This window comes from Silurus aristotelis, assembly GCF_946808225.1.
Source record: "Silurus aristotelis genome assembly, chromosome: 1".
Taxonomy (NCBI): domain Eukaryota; kingdom Metazoa; phylum Chordata; class Actinopteri; order Siluriformes; family Siluridae; genus Silurus; species Silurus aristotelis.
The window spans coordinates 42,754,019-42,766,518 of NC_139574.1; the positions used below are offsets into that span (position 1 = coordinate 42,754,019).

Here is a 12,500-nt window from a genome sequence, read left to right on the forward strand (position 1 = left end):
GAACTCTGACTGCCGCATTCTGGACAAACTTTAATTTATTAATGACGCAGGACATCCACCTAGTAATGCATTACAATAGTCCAGTCTGGAGGTCATGAACGCATGGACGAGCTTCTCTGCATCAGATATAGACAACATGTTTCTTAGCTTAGCAATATTTCTAAAGTGTGTGTTTCATGAAGGTCGTGTCTGTCAAGGTCTACATTAAGGCGTGTATTTGTTTCACCGGTTCGGGGGTTAAATACGACATTTCCGACATCACAACAAGATCGAATTTTTTTTATTGTTTTTATTTGAAATTGTTAGAGAAACAAAACAGCGTGACACAAAACCGTACAGTGCCTCAATCGTCTTCCTACGTTCTACTCGGCGTCAGTATCCACGATTAACGCCGATCCGTTCCATTTTCTTTGCTAATACAGCGAATCAAAAACGTGATTACAATAATAATAATAATAACAATAATAATACTGAAATACAGTTGATAATCACAGTTATTCCCTACAGGTTGGAGGGGTTTGTGCCTACAGCAGTACACTAGAGAAGGAACATAAAACATTTTAGCAAACAGCTTTCAGTCATTTCACTCCTTTTATATGATTCAGGCACAGATTGAATTTTTTTTAAACGAAATATCGAAAGAATTGGGTCAATTTGACGCAATTCCCAATGTGAAGAATCCACCAGGGAGTAAAAACGAAGCATTTTTAATCTCACACATTTTCTTGTTAATCACATAATGATGCAAAAAAAAAAACAATATATATATAAATATAAATCTAAGATTATTGTGCCTGTTAAAAAAACAGTAATAAAGGGTCTATATAGGCACATAGTCATTCATACACACTTTTATGTAAACTCCAGCATCCTCCTGAGGTGTGTGTGTGTGTGTGTGTGTGTGTTTTATTTTTAACATGTAATTGATTTCCAAATGTTACATGTTCCAGCTTTCGCTAAATTTCCCCTTTTACCTACAATCCTCCAGACTTGAAATCTGAGGCCATTTAATAAACATAGAACTTGCTGTAAAAATTCCCAAACAGACAAAGAAAAGAATTATATAAAAAATATATATATATATATATATATATATATATATATATATATATATATATATATATATATATATATATATATATATATATATATAAATAATAATTTATTTCCATTAATTTTACAAGCTCTGGCTTTTGCAATATTATTCCAGACATAAATCAGAGGACATTTAATAAACCTAGAACATATATTCCTGTAAAAAAAAGAAAACACCCAACAAACAGACCAAAAATGTAAAGAAATCAGCTTCAAGAAAAGGAAAAAAATCAAACAGATCACTTTGAAATTTGGTCCTATTCAATAACAATTATAACAATTAAAAAATCCACTAGTAATCAGTCGATTAGCTCACAAACTATTAGCTAATCAGTAACTAATAGATCTGTGGCCATTAACGAGAAAGACGGGAAATGAAAGTCAAATCCGTCCTCCTCCAACGCCTCTGCACTTTCCCATGAACTTTCTCGAACACTTACTGGAGTCGCTCTTCGCTCTTCATCACGTTCTTCACCTTTAACTTCACCGAATGTCAGTTGCGGCCAGACATTATTTAAAAGTTGTTTGAGACCCTTTTTTAGGCAAACGGCATTAAGCGCATTTACGTTCATGTAGGAGATTCCACGCTCCAGGGTTCTCACAGCACCTTGGACCCGGTGCTTGGCCCCCCGATCATCGCCACTTATCAGAGAATCTACGCTGTATAGCCAAATAAATTGGAACGCCCGCCTTTTCCCACCCATATGAGGTTTCTTTGGCAAACTGTTCCCACAAACTCTAAGACATAAAATTGTCTAGGACATCTTTGGATGTGGTAGAATGACATTTTTCCCTTTATTTGATTTAGGAGACCCAAACTTTTTTCAGCTCCCATGAAGATATGGGTACAGCTATAGCGGTATAAACCCTATTAAACACCTTTGGGATGAATTATTTACCTATTTCAGGCCTCTTTACCTCTTCACGTTTTTACCACATTAAAAAAAGTGTAATAGTGGCTTGATTTCTCACAATTCCCACTTTATTTCGGCCAATTCTGAGGACTTCTTCTGAGTTTTCTCAGATCAGATCGGAGGCTGTTCGTATCATGCCATTCTTCCAGTAACAACAAGATCTCACGGTTTTGTAGAACCATGCCTAAAATGGTCCTCCATTGTTTCACAGATCGATTTGTTCTGATTGTAGCCGTTTTCATTTTCCATGTGACACTACAGGGAGCATGACACTAACCTCTTGGGTAAAAAAAACAAAATAGTGAAGAAAAAAGTGAGAATCATTAGGAAAAAAGTAAGAATTGTGAGGAAAAAAGTAAGAATTGTGAGGAAAAATTTCAGAATCGTGAGGAAAAAAGTAAGAATCGTGAGGAAAAAAGTAAGAATTGTGAGGAAAAAATTCAGAATCGTGAGGAAAAAATTCAGAATCGTGAGGGAAAAAGTAAGAATTGTGAGGAAAAAAATTCAGAATCGTGAGGAAAAAAGTAAGAATTGTGAGGAAAAAAGTAAGAATTGTGAGGAAAAAAGTAAGAATCGTGAGGAAAAAAGTAAGAATCGTGAGGAAAAAAGTAAGAATTGTGAGGAAAAAATTCAGACTTGCAAGAAAACAAGTAAGAATTGTGAGGAAAAAAGTGAGACTTGCGAGACAAAAAGTCGGAAATGCAGGACAAAAGTAAAAGAAATAAAGTAAGAATCACGAGAAATAAACTAAGAACGGCGCCGAAATAAAGTCGAAATAATGTCTAAATTGTGCGAAATAAAGTCTGAGAGTAAAAAAAATAGTGAAAAAAAAGTTGGAATTGAGAGAAAAAGAAAAAGCCAGAGTCACGAGAAAAAGTCACAATTGCGAGAAATAAAGTAAATAAAATAAAAAAAAATTACGTGGGAAAAGCAGGCTTTTATATTCACCACACCTACATCTCTACCTGAGTTCATTAACGCCCCCTTGTGGCTGAATGAATCTCACACAAATCTCCACCAAATCTAGTGGAACATCATCCTATAACAGCAAAAGGAGACTCAATGTGGAATGGAACCTTATACCTCTATGTGGAATGGTGTCCACAAACTGTTGGCCATACAATGTATATGCAGTATATTCAAAAACATTTCTCGCTGTAGCTTCATCAGTTACATGTGGTCATTTCTAAGTCTGAGGTAATGTTTTTTACAGGATGTCCTTCTGACCATCAGCTGTTACCACAGAATAGTAACGTAAATTTTCTGTAACGTTTATGCCGTTTATTTCACTCAGAACTCAATTTACACATCCCAAACGTGAAGCTACATCTGCTAACCATCGACATCTCAATAACCTTCCTCAGCAGGATGACATACCAATAATATCCACCTCCTATGTTTTAACTTCCTGGATCTTTTCACAAAATCGAGTTTCTTTCAATCTATAAAATCAAATTCCGAGTTGTAACGCTAATTATAGTATAAAGTCTTTATAATCAAAATTATGGCTCAAGGCACAAAACCAAGTCTCCGTATTAGAGCCCTAGATAGGCAACAGCGTGAGGAAACTCTTTTGCTAGTTATGACTGAGATGAGATTGCAAAGCTAGCTAGCTGTGATTTGAGAGCCATTTGTCATTACCTAGCTGAAATTTGAGAGAGATTTTATTCTCACTGGAAACTAGCTAGCTGAAATTTGATAATTGTGACTGAGAATAGATTGCAATGTTAGCTAGCGATAATTTGAGAGAAATTCATCATTGCCAGCTGCCTTATAAAGAAAATTTGATTCACATGGGAAACTAGCTATCTGAATTTTGTTAGACAGATGTAAATCACTGGCTTCATTGTGCCAGGCAATTTTTTTTTACTGTAACTCTGAAACAGCTAGGTAGCATTCGAGAGAAATCTCATTCGCTAGTTAATGATCGAGATTAGTTTGCAATGTTAGCTAACTTTTAAGAAAAATGTTACTACCTACAAAACAGACATTTGTTATTAGCTAGCTAAAGTTTGATAGTGAACTGCCATACGCTCGCTGACAGGAAGTAACTGTAATAAAACTAGCTATCATGCAAAAACATTTAGTAGTAAGCTAGCTGAAAGTTTTGCAATTCAGAATTCTACTAATACTACTAATTAGCTAGGCAATTGTAAAACGCTGATAAAATTGTAATAAGTTTTAATGTTACTGTAGCTATCCTTTGAAGACTCATCAATCTTCTAGTGAATCTTAGCCATATAGCTAGCTCAGGTTTGCGTGAAAATACTAATATACATAAGTAATGTACACAAGATCGTTGCTATCCACTATCTAGAGCTCTGAAATGGAGAATTCACCCGACTTCACGCATTTTACATATATTAAAGGCATAATATAATCAGAGATCCAGCATGTCTGATCTGGGACCAGTCAAATCCAATCTGTTAATCAACATACACCAATATCTATTTAAATATTTTAAAAAAATTGTCTTAAAAAAAATACAAACGAATTAATGAGTGGCTCAAATGGAAAAAATAAACAATAAAAGAAAAAAAAAGTAGCTGTGTAAATAAATTTTTTTTCACATTATTTATACATTTGCTGCCGTTTTTTGCTCAAAATTCGTTACAGTTATTGATAAAAATATTTCTTTTCTAACAGTAAAAAGAAAAAAGTCAGTAAAAGAGGCCGATCCTCCTACTCGATCAGCGGAGCAGACCGATCATTGGTCACCGTTTTCCTCAGACGGATGTGAGCGAACGGATTGGTCCTGAGGTGGGGGAGGGGGGAGGATATGCAAATTAGCATGCAAATTAGAAAGAGTGAGGTAGTGAAGTGCAGTGTCGATGGTTTACCTGGTGGGAGATGGTGGAGGAGACGAGTGATCGCACTGCAGAGAAGAAAAAAATTATATTAGTCGGAATACTGTTTGTTTCACTAATTGATGAGATTCACTGATTAATGATCAGTTACATGTTTTAGTGATCTAATAGATCTAATACTAATCCTGAGTAACAGACTGTTGACATTAAGTACAGTCCGAATCCATCCTCAAAGCTTCCGTGTTACTTCGTAATTTCATGGATCTCCAAGCCATAGTTTTGAAACCTTCTCCAGCTGCACAGAGTGGTTTCCAATTGAATAGAACACCACCCCAAGGCAGGCTGAGACGAAGTGAGCAGATCCGAAAGGAGGGGAGGAGAGGGCAGGAACAGTGGTCACTGGTACCTTAGAAGCATGTTTAACTAGATGAATGGATGGATGGATGGATGATGGATGGATGGATGGATGGATGGATGGATGGATGGATGGATGGATGGATGGATGGATGGATGGATGGATGGATAGATAGATAGATAGATAGATAGATAGATAGATAGATAGATAGATAGATAGATAGATAGATAGATAGATAGATAGATAGAAGCAGACTATAAAATAGGCAGACAGACACACAGACAGACAAATAAAATAAAACACACTAAAGGCCTGACAGACTATGAGACAGGCAGACAACTAATTGGTATCCAGACGGACAGATATACATACTAATAGACAGACAGATAGATTGACAGACTGGAACACAAACAGATTAATTGGTATAAAGTTCGACAAACCAACAAACATATTAAATACAGACAGATAGGCAGGCAGACAGACAGATTAAGTGAAAGACACTCAGACAGACAGCTATCAGATGTAGATGACTGGACAGATCAAAAGCCTGCAGTCGACTTCACACGTGCCTCACCTGCTCTTTGCCCTTCTGCTCGCCGTGTCCTAGACTCATATGTCTAATGTCAGGGTTCATCATGCTGTAGGGGCGTGGCCTAAATGTGCTGATCCCCCGCTCCTCCTCCGAGTCTGGACTGAGTTTCACAAACTCACCAGCAGGGGGCAGCCTGTCCAACTGTCCCAAACTCGTACTGTTCAACTTTGACAGACCTGGAGGACTGAGAGGACAGAACAACACATTGTACATTAATATTTTGTCAGAAAAATGGTTAGCATTTATAAAATTCTATTTCAAGAATTATAGAGCAAGAAGGTGCTGGCAGATCAGACGGCGTCGGACCTGGCGGGGTCGTGTTGCGTCGGCGTCGATGTGTTTGGCATTGGCTTGGTGTAGGAGAAGGGAAACCAGCCTTTCCTTCAGGAGACACAACACAACAACTCTTAAGCATACCAACATGGTCAGAAGGTGTTAAATATCGGTGTAATGAGCAGATCTTGGTGGAATACGAAGAGCACAAGAGAAAAATCAGGAAACTCAGAATCTGCTAAGAAGAAATGCAAACAAGTGTAGTGTTCAGTTAGTGTCGCACGTGGGGACTTCTGTAGTTTGTTAGTGGGTAGTTTAAAAACTAGAACAATTGATGCAAAGTGAATTCCACGCTGATGTAAATGTGTTAGAAAATGTAGTGGTAGTTTCTTGTTGTTTGGTGTAGTTGTGTAACTTGTGGTAGTAGTTGATTGTAGCTGGCTGTAGTTTATTGTTGTTTGGCGTATGTATGTGCCTTGTAGTGGTAGATTATTGATGTTTGGTGTGTGTGTGTAACTTGTACTGGTAGTTTGCATTGTTGGCTGCAGTTGTGTAACTTGTAGTGGGAGTTTATTGTTGTTGGGTGTAGTTGTGTGACTTGTGGTGGTAGTTTATTGTTATTGATGGAAGTTCTGTAACTTGTGATGGTAGTTTATTGTTGTTGGGTGTAGTTGTGAATCGTGTGATGGTAGTTTGTTGTTGGTGTAGTTGTGTACTTTGCACTGGAAGCTAAAATTTTTGCTGTTGTTGTGCGCCTTGGAATGGTAGTTTGTTGTTGGGTATAATGGTGTGACTTGTAGTGGCAGTTTCTTGTTGTTGATTGTAGTTATATAATTTGTAATGGTAGTTTATTGATTTTTCAAAATTGTAATCTGCCAATGAGAAAATGGTTTGTTTTCCGTTTACCGTCCAGTCCTCTCGTTCTGTCCGTAGTGCCAGCCGTCTCTCGGCTCGCTAATTAGTAGCCCGATGGCATCTCCGGGAAAGAAGGACAGTAGACATGACCCCGCTCTGTCTCCTTTTTCTGGCCGGTCACCCGAGCTGGGCGAGTGAGCAAACAGAGCCTCAACGCGGACTGGTGGACAGAGAGGAAGTACCCGGGGTAGGGTGGAACCTGGGGAAAATACAAACTTCAGCCCCCTACCTTAAATATAATGAAAAACAATCGAAAATGTGCAAAAAGAAGCAATACAAGCTTGACCGGTCACCCATAAATCCTGTCCGCAACTCAGACGGCTGTTTCCGTGGTAACGGGAGCGTGGAGGTCGCATATACATCGGCAACCCTGAGCAGGAGAGGGTTATTGGTCGGAGGACTGAAGGCAGAGGGTGGAACGGGAGTGAGGGCACGAGAAAGGGGTGCGCTGTGGGGCAACGGCGGTGTCTGGGGGGCGTTAGGGGGCGGAGCCAGGGCCTGAAGAGAATGCAGGGATGAAGCAGAGGCGGGGCTGAGAGAGAGAAATGCTGAGCCAGAAGGTGGAGAAAGCAAGCTGGAAATGCTTCCTGAGGTTGTCTGCACAGGGTGGGCAGGGCTCGAAGAAGTGCTGGGGTTGTGGGTGGTGCTGTTTTGTGCGAAGACAGAGCGAGGGGCGGGATCAGATGATCCAGCTCGCTGTAGCTGGGACCGATTGCTGGACTCGCCATTTAGAAGGGGCGGGACTTCCTGTACGGACAGCCTCTGTAGGAGTGAGTTACAAGTTTAATTCCTCTATCCCAAAGTAACCCTCCTGTAGTACACACTAAGAAGTATATGAGGTAGAATTCAAGCATTGCACCTGCTCTCCAGACTGAGCAGAACCCAGTTTAGTGTGTCGGAGGACTTCTGCTATCCCGGAGGCCCCAGGGCCCTGAGGGGCCGTGTGGCGCAGCAGGTTCAACGCTCGCTCCGGTAACTTTGTTGGCTGGGAACATGACTGTTGCCATGACGACAGCTTTTGCGACAGGAGTTCACGCACCTGTGAAATACAAACATATGCGTAGTGTTGAGTTAATGTCACATGTGGGGATTTCTGTAGTTTGTTAGTGGGTAGGTTATTAACCTAAACAATTACTATGTGAAATTTGCAATTGTGTTCGAACATTGTCATGAGGTTTAATCGATTGTAGTGGTTATTGTTAGTGCGTGTAATTGTGCAACATGTAGTGGTAGTTTCTTGTTGTTGGCTGTTGTTTTGTAACTTATAGTGGTAGTTTTTTGTCATTGGCTGTAGTTGTTTAACATGTAGTGGTAGTTTATTGGTTTTGGTTGTAGTTTGTGTAACATGTAGTGGTAGTTTGTTATGGTGAGCTGCTCTTTTCTAATGTAAAGCAGAAGCTTTCTTATTGTTGTAGTTTTTTATTGTTGTAACTTGTAGTGGTAGTTTCTTGTTTTTTTCGATGTAGTTGTGTAACATAGTAGTAGTAGTTTCTTGGTTCTTCTTCTTGGTCCTCCAAAGGCGCATTGTTGTTAGTGCATTGTTGCTGGGTGGGGCGTAATGAGCTGTGCAGTGGTAGTTGACTATTGAATACTATGCTGTGTTATTGTGTGCAGTTGTGTATCTCTGTAGGTACAGTGTTCTGTTGTAGTGGTTGTGTGTCTTGGTTATTGATCACACTTTGCTGTAGTTTGTTGCACTGCTGTGTGTTACCGTCTGCCACAGAAACACGTACCTTGTTGTGGTAGTTTATCAGCAGCTTGGCGACAGAGCATTGACGATCCACCAGGAAGCAGTACCTCCTCCTCTCCTCAGTGAGAGCAGAGCGATAACCCACAGCCACCAGAGAGTCCAACTCCGTCTGCTTGCGACTCATCAGCTCCACAAACTGACACACACACATGAAAAAGTCATCACTCAGTGTTGTTCCTTACACAGAACCACCCATAATCACATGTGTTTTTGATGGCAGTAAGATGCACACATACACACACACTCTGATGGAAAAGATGGTACAATGCGAGAACAAAATCAACACTGAAGCCACAAAAGCAGGAAATTATGTTATCTTCCAGCACAAAAGTGGTTTCCTGAGAATTTCAGTATGTAACCTTAAAACTCGATTGTTTTGTTTTCTTCTCTTCAGTCATTTTTGGTATAAATTTATGTCCTTTGTTTCAATATAAAAATGTTCATTCGGCATTGTTCTACTTCATTTTGTATCCGATAAAATCCTACCAACGTGAATCTCACGCGAATGTAAAGATGTACAGTGTGTGTATCCACGCACCTGCATCTCCCGGTCTCCGTATTTATTCGGATGCCGGCTGCCGTGACTTTTCCTGCGCAGCTTCTTCAGCTGCGATTGACAGCGTTCGATCGAATCGGCCTTCGACCGGCGCTCACTCTGGTACTTTTTCAGCGTGGCCTGAAAAACGATTCAAACCCAGCGGGAAATGTTACTGTACTCATAACTTATAAAATGGATACTGGATAAAAAATTTTTTTTTTTAAATACCAAATCATAAAAATTTGCTAAATTAAATCAATATATAATTTACATTCATAAATATTGAGGAAAATATAAGACATGCATTCACACTGAAACAAAAACGAACACTCAAAATTACTAAAAACATTTACACGTCAAATAAACAGCCTGGCATCAGTGACTTGCCTCTAGAGGTCGCTTTTGCTCTCTGTGTAACGCAACCTGGAAAAACTATGTATTTTTGCCAGAAAAAAAACTCACGGTGAGGAATTTAATGTCCAGGTCAAGCTTCTGTTCCAGCTGAGAGAGAAGTTCGGAGTGAAAGAGCCTCAGCTGAAGGGAAGGGGACATTTTTTCAAAAATTGACATGAACGTTCATTTTTGGTTGATTATTTAGTTAGTTGTGTATGAATTGAATACTACTACAATATATTTAATTATGTATATGAAATATATATATACTGTATATAAATATATATTTAAAATGTCTATATATAATTCCTCAATAAACAGATATTCTTGAGAGAAACAGATATTATATGTCTGAGCATCGTGTATGCTCAGACATATGATAATAATTATGGGCTTTGAACTTACCACGTCTTCTAACTGCACCTGGATCTGCCTGTGCACCTCAGCCATCTGGAACAGCGTGTCACCTGGAACAGATGCAAACACACACACACTCGTACAATACATGCCAGTACAAGTACACCATAGACACACTGTGAAAGTACCGTGTTGCTCGTCAATATACAAGACAGAAATACGGCGGAAACGCAAACGTCAAGAGTCCCACGGCAAGAGTTTTGGGTGCAAATACTTTTAAGCAGACCAGGACCGAGTCAGTCTAACATAGTCTCCAATCAATGTATAAGTACTAAATTTCATACGAACGCACCGTCTAATAAACCATTAGCATAAAACTAGCGAACGATCTGGGCTAAAGAAATGCTTTGCTAGCTTCTTAGCAATGAAAATGCAATCAAGAGTATCAGTTACTTCAAAAAAACGTTAAAACCCTAAAATCGCTAATCAGACCTCTGTGAGGTCGGCCATTTTGAAAGCGACACATGCGTTGTCTCCATGAGCGTTTTCGAATTCCGATGTAATCAAACGCAAAACTCATGCATCTCGCCAGAACGAGGTTTCCGGAACGTTACGGCTAGCGCTACGTCAAAAAAAATGTCCCGGACAATTTTATAAACTGACAGGAAAATAAAAACGATGGAGAATCAAAAAATTACAAATGGAGACCATCTATTTGTACGTTTGCTTGAGCTGTGGATGGATGTAGCGCTAAGAGTTTCATGCTAGGTGTCAGTACGGTGCTTTTGAAGCCTTTTAGTGCTCATTTAGAGACACATCTGAGGGAAAAGTTGATATTTCTGATGTTTTTATGTCGGTTTTACGGAAGCGGCGCCTCAATATTGCGTGTATGGACCCAAACCTCACCCACTTAGCATAATATTCATAGACACATGAATATGCAAATTATGCAAATTCCCCCTCTTATAGTAGTTCATTAATTTATTTCCCTACAGTTAGTGATAATTTGGCGGCTGTTTTGTGCGAGTGTGTGTGTGTGTGTGAGTGTGTGTCCCCACTGAATAACACTCTGTGTGTGTAGTTTGGCATGCAGCCGCTTTCTTCACCCCCTCCATCCCTCCGTTCCTTTCGTCCACCCCCGCTGCTTCCAGAGGCACAATGTGATCATGTGGTGTTGTTAATCTTTCAACAAAGACCCTTCTCTCCCTCTCTCCTTTTCTCTCTCTTTCTCTCCCTCGTTTTCTCTTTCTCTAGTTTTTATTGCGCACTCGGTTTACTTTTAACAGCGCACTTATTTTTTCTTTCTTTTTTTTCATTCACCGCTTCCCCCCTAAACCTCTACTGTTTTTCTCTAATTCTTCCCTCTCTCTCTCTCTCTCTCTCTCTCTCTCTCTCTCTCTCTCTCTCTTCCTGATTTCTCGGCCTGATTTACGCTTCTTCACCTCTTACGCCAAAAAATATAAATCAATCTTCTCTGATTCATCCTTTCTTTTCTTCCGTATTCATTTTTCCACCTCTCTCTCTCTCTCTCTCTCTCTCTCTCTTTCTCACTCTCCAGCTCCTTAAAGTATTCCCCCTTGGTTTGTTCCTCTCTTTTTCCTCTCCTTTATCTTCCCTTCTTTCCTCCATTTATTCTACTCTCGTCTCTACACTCCACTTCCTTCATCCCTTGTTCTTGACTTCTCCTTCCCGAGTGATGCCGAGCTCTCCCGCGCTCCTACCCAGTTCTTTCGAGCTCTGGCTGTCGCTGGCCAGTTCTCCAAGTTTCACCAGAGCATCAAAGTAGCCTTTAGCTGCAACAGTCACTCCTGCAAGGAAAAGAAGAAAGAGGGAGGAAGAAAGAAAAAAAATTCAAAATCAATCAATCAACCAATCAAAAAAATACTATTTTACTGAATTTTATTTATTTACTTTTCTACAGCCATGTAATAATAATGCAAGCAGAGCTAAATGCTTGTTTTATGTACTTTGTATCCTTAGCTAGCATGCTTACTGGTCATAAGGCTAATTAATCAATCAATTGATCAATCAGTCACTATCATGAATATCTCTACCTAAGTCTAGGTTGACTTTGGTGCTTGGACCCCAAAACCAGGGGTCCCCAACAGCCAAGCTTAGGACCGGTACCATGCAGTCAAGTATCTTTTGGTACCGGGCCATGGATCATTTGGTACCTGGGTCACACAGACTTTCCATTTTATTGACTTTTGCAGTCTGCAGGCTTTTTTATAAAAAACTAAATTACCATATGCATATGCTAATTTCCTGCACTTGTTTTAGTCGCAGTTTCTATGCATCGAGAAATCAAGCTTGCAGTGATTTCATATAAATATATATATACACATGCAAGTAACTCCCCACAGACTCCCCCCAGACTCCCCATGAACTACCGCTGGACTCCCTCTGGACTCCTACCGGCTTCCCCGCGGAATCCCCTTGTACTACCCCTGGACCCCATGGAAAAACGATCTTGCCTTGCCTTGCCTTGCCTTGGTTATTGTCCCACTGTAA

At 39.8% G+C, this 12,500-nt stretch overlaps 1 protein-coding gene and 1 long non-coding RNA gene across 4 annotated transcripts in view; one reads left to right on the top strand and one right to left on the bottom strand.

The window, feature by feature from the left end:
- Positions 1 to 2,585: 2,585 nt before the first annotated feature.
- LOC310727001 lies at positions 2,586 to 2,926 on the top strand. Its single transcript, XR_014533910.1, has 2 exons — positions 2,586 to 2,701; positions 2,820 to 2,926. It is a non-coding gene; the product is annotated as an uncharacterized lncRNA (long non-coding RNA).
- A 942-nt stretch (positions 2,927 to 3,868) lies between these two features.
- LOC310726823 (BAR/IMD domain-containing adapter protein 2) overlaps positions 3,869 to 12,500 on the bottom strand; it is an 11,513-nt gene continuing 2,881 nt past the window's right edge. For all 3 annotated transcript variants that reach the window (XM_083542782.1, XM_083542780.1, XM_083542781.1), the window contains exons 4-15: positions 11,711 to 11,797; positions 10,038 to 10,099; positions 9,702 to 9,773; positions 9,240 to 9,377; positions 8,685 to 8,837; positions 7,811 to 7,990; positions 7,245 to 7,713; positions 6,943 to 7,150; positions 6,070 to 6,144; positions 5,746 to 5,947; positions 4,850 to 4,884; positions 3,869 to 4,764 (exon numbers count right to left, since the gene is read on the bottom strand). In XM_083542782.1, the coding sequence (XP_083398908.1) occupies positions 4,692 to 4,764; positions 4,850 to 4,884; positions 5,746 to 5,947; positions 6,070 to 6,144; positions 6,943 to 7,150; positions 7,245 to 7,713; positions 7,811 to 7,990; positions 8,685 to 8,837; positions 9,240 to 9,377; positions 9,702 to 9,773; positions 10,038 to 10,099; positions 11,711 to 11,797 (1,754 nt within the window). In that variant the 3' untranslated portion in view covers positions 3,869 to 4,691. The remainder of the gene's footprint in view (positions 4,765 to 4,849; positions 4,885 to 5,745; positions 5,948 to 6,069; positions 6,145 to 6,942; positions 7,151 to 7,244; positions 7,714 to 7,810; positions 7,991 to 8,684; positions 8,838 to 9,239; positions 9,378 to 9,701; positions 9,774 to 10,037; positions 10,100 to 11,710; positions 11,798 to 12,500) is intronic.